The sequence below is a fragment of the Oncorhynchus masou genome, unplaced genomic scaffold (assembly GCF_036934945.1).
Source record: "Oncorhynchus masou masou isolate Uvic2021 unplaced genomic scaffold, UVic_Omas_1.1 unplaced_scaffold_4901, whole genome shotgun sequence".
In the NCBI taxonomy this organism is placed as follows: domain Eukaryota; kingdom Metazoa; phylum Chordata; class Actinopteri; order Salmoniformes; family Salmonidae; genus Oncorhynchus; species Oncorhynchus masou.
The window spans coordinates 3,722-10,000 of record NW_027011298.1 but is presented as its reverse complement, the minus strand read 5'-3'; the positions used below and the strand labels follow the sequence as shown (position 1 = coordinate 10,000).

The 6,279-nt window shown below is 43.1% G+C and overlaps 1 protein-coding gene across 1 annotated transcript in view; it reads right to left on the bottom strand.

Moving 5' to 3' along the window:
• LOC135535655 (polypeptide N-acetylgalactosaminyltransferase 1-like) overlaps positions 1-3,001 on the bottom strand; it is a 14,942-nt gene extending 11,941 nt beyond the window's left edge. The window contains exon 1 of the mRNA XM_064962107.1: positions 2,536-3,001. Coding sequence (XP_064818179.1) covers positions 2,536-2,600 — 65 coding nt within the window. The 5' untranslated portion in view covers positions 2,601-3,001. The remainder of the gene's footprint in view (positions 1-2,535) is intronic.
• Positions 3,002-6,279: the final 3,278 nt, after the last annotated feature.

Below are 6,279 nucleotides of genomic sequence, written 5' to 3'. Positions count from 1 at the left end.
GTCGTGTGGTTAACACACCCTGTCCTAACCACCTGTCCTCTCCCATCTCTTATCTGCCGTGTGGTTAACACACCCTGTCCTATTACCTGTCCTCTTCCATCTCTTATCTACCGTGTGGTTTACACACCCTGTCCTATGCACCTGTCCTCTCCCATCTCTTATCTGTCGTGTGGTTAACACACCCTGTCCTAACCACCTGTCCTCTCCCATCTCTTATCTGCCGTGTGGTTAACACACCCTGTCCTATTACCTGTCCTCTTCCATCTCTTATCTACCGTGTGGTTTACACACCCTGTCCTATGCACCTGTCCTCTCCCATCTCTTATCTGCTGTGTGGTTATCAGTTCTCTCTCTAGAGGTCACCTCTTCATTTTAAGAAACAGCCCAAAACAAGCACAGTATAGTCTCTCTCTCTGTCACTTCCTGTGTGTGTGTTCGTGTGACTCAGCTACCTTGTCCCCTCTTTCTATGTGCCTTTCTTTCTATTTCATTTTCTGTTCACTCACCGTCTCTCTCTCTCTCCTCTAACTGTGCAGTGGTCTCCTCTCTCTCTCTCTCTCCTCTAACTGTGCAGTGGTCTCCCTCTCTCTCTCTCTCTCTCTCTCTCTCTCTCTCTCTCTCTCTCTCTCCTCTAACTGTGCAGTGGTCTCCTCTCTCTCTCTCTCTCTCTTTCCTCTAACTGTGCAGTGGTCTCCTCTCTCTCTCTCTCTCCTCTAACTGTGCAGTGGTCTCCTCCCTTTCTCTCTCTCTCTCTCTCTCGGTCTCCTCTCTAACTGTGCAGTGGTCTCCTCTCTCTCTCTGTCTCTCTCTCTCTAACTGTGCAGTGGTCTCCTCTCTCTCTCTCCTTTAACTGTGCAGTGGTCTCCTCTCTCTCTCTCTCTCTCTAACTGTGCAGTGGTCTCCTCTCTCTCTCTCCTTTAACTGTGCAGTGGTCTCCTCTCTCTCTCTGTCTCTCTAACTGTGCAGTGGTCTCCTCTCTCTCTCTCCTTTAACTGTGCAGTGCTCTCCTCTCTCTTTCTGTCTCTAACTGTGCAGTGGTTTCCTCTCTCTCTCTTTCTCTCTAACTGTGCAGTGGTTTCCTCTCTCTCTCTCTAACTGTGCAGTGGTCTCCTCTCTCTCTCTCTCTCTCTAACTGTGCAGTGGTCTCCTCTCTCTCTCTTTCTCTCTAACTGTGCAGTGGTTTCCTCTCTCTCTCTCTAACTGTGCAGTGGTCTCCTCTCTCTCTCTCTAACTGTGCAGTGCTCTCCTCTCTCTTTCTGTCTCTCTAACTGTGCAGTGGTTTCCTCTCTCTCTCTCTAACTGTGCAGTGGTCTCCTCTCTCTCTCTGTCTCTCTAACTGTGCAGTGGTTTCCTCTCTCTCTCTCTAACTGTGCAGTGGTCTCCTCTCTCTCTCTCTAACTGTGCAGTGCTCTCCTCTCTCTTTCTGTCTCTCTAACTGTGCAGTGGTTTCCTCTCTCTCTCTCTAACTGTGCAGTGGTCTCCTCTCTCTCTCTGTCTCTCTAACTGTGCAGTGGTCTCCTCTCTCTCTCTCCTTTAACTATGCAGTGCACTCCTCTCTCTCTCTCTCTCTCTGTCACGTGCCTCTCAGGTTTCAAGAGGAGGAAAGCCATTCTGCAGTCAGCCATGCCAACATCTCCTCCCCTCTATAGAGTTCACAGTGAATGAACAGGCCAGGCTTCCTCAGGGCCAGAGTCTACAGTTACCAGAGACGATATTTCCTCCTAAGAGCTTGACCTTTAAATGTTTCATTTCATCAACGGTATAGTACAGCTTGATACGCTTTTGTCTCCTCTTCTACCTCTCCCTGTCTTACTCTATCCTCACTGGCCCCTCCACTGGGCAGAGTACGGTGGCCTGGTGGAGAGAAGTGTGTGTGTGTGTTTAAGAGGATGTGTGTTGGTGAAAGAGAGAGAGTGAGTGTTGTTCATGGATGTGTGTTACCTGGCGCAGCGTGTTCACACACAACGTTGGTACTCCTCACAGCTGAGTGACAAAGCGTGGGCAGAGAGCGACCACTGAATAGGTCTCCTCCTCACTAAAAATACATCTCTGCTACTCTCCTTATTTCTGGCTCACTCTCTCATCTTTAGTCTTTTCCAAACAAACTCTATTTTTTATCATTTTCCCTCTCTTTCTCCTACTAGCCTTTTCTCTCTGTAACATAATGAGGAGGTTTGAGGTTAACTTCCTGGTGTTCATCTTATTACCTCTCTTTCTCTTTCTCTCCTCTCTCTCTCCTCTCTTTCTCTTCTCTCTCTCCTCTCTTTCTCTCTCTATCTCTACTCTCTTTCTCTCTCCTCTCTTTCTCTCTCTCCTCTCTCTCTCGCTCCTCTCTTTCTCTCTCGCTCCTTTTATTTTGTAAAAATGACAATTGCAACAATACTGAATGAACAATGAACACTTTTATTTTAACTTAATATAATACATATTATGGGCTTTGGATGGGTGTACTTAAGGTGATTCCACAGGTTGGTGGTATGTTCTGATTTAGCCGTTGCTGACCTCATGCATACATCTTTATCACAAATAAGACACCTTGCTTTCCCTGGTGCCAATTCCATGTAACAGTCCCACACTGGTGCTCTGCTTTTCTCTGCCATCTGTAAACACACACAGCTCTGAAGTAACAATGCTACTGGAGAGTCTGCTTAGGAGACAAATACTCTCAACTGTTTGAATAAATTTAAGTTAACTGTGATGAATGTTGAAAACAAAAACTGTCATTTCTATATGCAGGAAATCCTATTTTAATAATGGACATGGTAAGAATTGACTACCAAAGTGCGAGTCATATTTCCCATGACACCTTCTAGCAAAATCTGAAAATCGGTTCCTTTATTCATTTAGTCCATTGGATATTTTTAGACTCACTTAAAATAAGGTCTGTGTTCCGTGTAGGCTTACACCACCGTGCCAATTTTATAACTGTGTAGATATCCATAGGACAAGGTAACTCTGATCAATATTGGCTAAATACAGTGCCTTGCGAAAGTATTCGGCCCCCTTGAACTTTGCGAACTTTTGCCACATTTCAGGCTTCAAACATAAAGATATAAAACTGTATTTTTTTGTGAAGAATCAACAACAAGTGGGACACAATCATGAAGTGGAACGACATTTATTGGATATTTCAAACTTTTTTAACAAATCAAAAACTGAAAAATTGGGCGTGCAAAATTATTCAGCCCCTTTACTTTCAGTGCAGCAAACTCTCTCCAGAAGTTCAGTGAGGATCTCTGAATGATCCAATGTTGACCTAAATGACTAATGATGATAAATACAATCCACCTGTGTGTAATCAAGTCTCCGTATCAATGCACCTGCACTATGATAGTCTCAGAGGTCCGTTAAAAGCGCAGAGAGCATCATGAAGAACAAGGAACACACCAGGCAGGTCCGAGATACTGTTGTGAAGAAGTTTAAAGCCGGATTTGGATACAAAAAAAGATTTCCCAAGCTTTAAACATCCCAAGGAGCACTGTGCAAGCGATAATATTGAAATGGAAGGAGTATCAGAACACTGCAAATCTACCAAGACCTGGCCGTCCCTCTAAACTTTCAGCTCATACAAAAGAAGACTGATCAGAGATGCAGCCAAGAGGCCCATGATCACTCTGGATGAACTGCAGAGATCTACAGCTGAGGTGGGAGACTCTGTCCATAGGACAACAATCAGTCGTATATTGCACAAATCTGGCCTTTATGGAAGAGTGGCAAGAAGAAAGCCATTTCTTAAAGATATCCATAAAAAGTGTCGTTTAAAGTTTGCCACAAGCCACCTGGGAGACACACCAAACATGTGGAAGAAGGTGCTCTGGTCAGATGAAACCAAAATTGAACTTTTTGGCAACAATGTTATGTTTGGCGTAAAAGCAACACACCTCATCACCTTGAACACACCATCACCACTGTCAAACATGGTGGTGGCAGCATCATGGTTTGGGCCTGCTTTTCTTCAGCAGGGACAGGGAAGATGGTTCAAATTGATGGGAAGATGGATGGAGCCAAATACAGGACCATTCTGGAAGAAAACCTGATGGAGTCTGTAAAAGACCTGAGACTGGGACGGAGATTTGTCTTCCAACAAGACAATGATCCAAAACATAAAGCAAATCTACAATGGAATGGTTCAAAAATAAACATATCCAGGTGTTAGAATGGCCAAGTCAAAGTCCAGACCTGAATCCAATCGAGAATCTGTGGAAAGAACTTAAAACTGCTGTTCACAAATGCTCTCCATCCAACCTCACTGAGCTCGAGCTGTTTTGCAAGGAGGAATGGGAAAAATTTCAGTCTCTCGATGTGCAAAACTGATAGAGACATACCCCAAGCGACTTACAGCTGTAATCGCAGCAAAAGGTGGCGCTACAAAGTATTAACTTAAGGGGGCTGAATAATTTTGCACGCCCAATTTTTCAGTTTTTGATTTGTTAAAAAAGTTTGAAATATCCAATAAATGTCGTTCCACTTCATGATTGTGTCCCACTTGTTGTTGATTCTTCACAAAAAAATACAGTTTTATATCTTTATGTTTGAAGCCTGAAATGTGGCAAAAGGTTGCAAAGTTCAAGGGGGCCGAATACTTTTGCAAGGCACTGTATAAGCAAAGATATGTTGACAAACGTTACCTTATCCTAGTGAGATTTACACGGGTATCAAAACGCAGAGGTGGTTTAAGCACGAAACAGAGACCTTATTGGAAGTAGATCAAGACATTCTCTATGGAAGACATGAACAGAGGCGGTTTAAGCCTGTACGAAACACAGACTTTATTGGAAGTAGATTAAGAAATTGTCTTTTGAAGACATGAACAGAGGGTGTTTAAGCCTGTACGAAACACAGACCTTATTGGAAGTAGATCAAGACATTCTCTATGGAAGACATGAACAGAGGCGGTTTAAGCCTGTACGAAACACAGACCTTATTGGAAGTAGATCAATACATTCTCTATGGAAGACATGAACAGAGGCGGTTTAAGCCTGTACGAAACACAGACCTTATTGGAAGTAGATCAAGACATTCTCTATGGAAGACATGAACAGAGTCGGTTTAAGCACGAAACACAGACCTTATTGGAAGTAGATCAAGACATTCTCTATGGAAGACATGAACAGAGGTGGTTTAAGCCTGTACGAAACACAGACCTTATTGGAAGTAGATCAATACATTCTCTATGGAAGACATGAACGGTAAAATAACAAAGGAACCCCTTTCAAGTTCAGCCGCAAGTTTATACAGGAATGACAACGCGTCGACTATTTCTCTCTAAACCATATAACCTTTGACTATTACGAGCCTGCTGCTGCCTACCACCCCTCAGTCAGACTGCTCTATCAAATATCAAATCATAGACTTAACTATAATAAACACACAGAAATACGAGCCTTAGGTCAAATCCGGAAACCATCACCTCGAAAACAAAATGTTTATTACGTTCCGTATTTTATCTAAAGGGCGGCATCCATGAGTCTAAATATTCCTGTTACATTGCACCATCTTCAATGTTATGTTATAATTACGTACAATTCTGGCAAATTAGTTGGCAAAGAGCCAGGCGGCCCACACTGTTGCATATACCCTGACTGTGTGCAGTGAACGCAAGAGAAGTGACACAATTTCACCTGGTTAATATTGCCTGCTAACCTGGATTTCTTTTAGCTAAATATGCAGGTTTAAAAATATATACTTCTGTGTATTGATTTTAAGAAAGGCATTGATATTCATGGTTAGGTACAAGTTGGAGCAACGACAGTCGTTGATTGATTGTTTTTTATAAGATAAGTTTAATGCTAGCTAGCACCTTACCTTGGCTTACTGCATTCACGTAACAGGCAGCCTCAGGTGGTAAACAGGCGGTTAGAACATTGGACTAGTTAACTGTAAGGTTGCAAGATCAAATCCCCAAGCTGACAAGGTAAAAATCTGTCGTTCTGCCCCTGAACAAGGCAGTTAACCCACCGTTCCTAGGCCGTCATTGAAAATAAGAACGTGTTCTTAACTGACTTGCCCAGTTAAATAAAGGTGTAAAAAAATATAATTTCAAAAATTAGAATCTGCAAAATTGGCGCCCAAAAATACCGTATTTCTGATCGCTATGAAAACTTGAAATCAGCCCTAATTAATCGGCCATTCCGATTAATCGATCAACCTCTAGCGCACACACACACACACACACACACACACACACACACACACACACACACACACACACACACACACACACACACACACACACACACACACACACACACACACACACACACACACACACACACACAC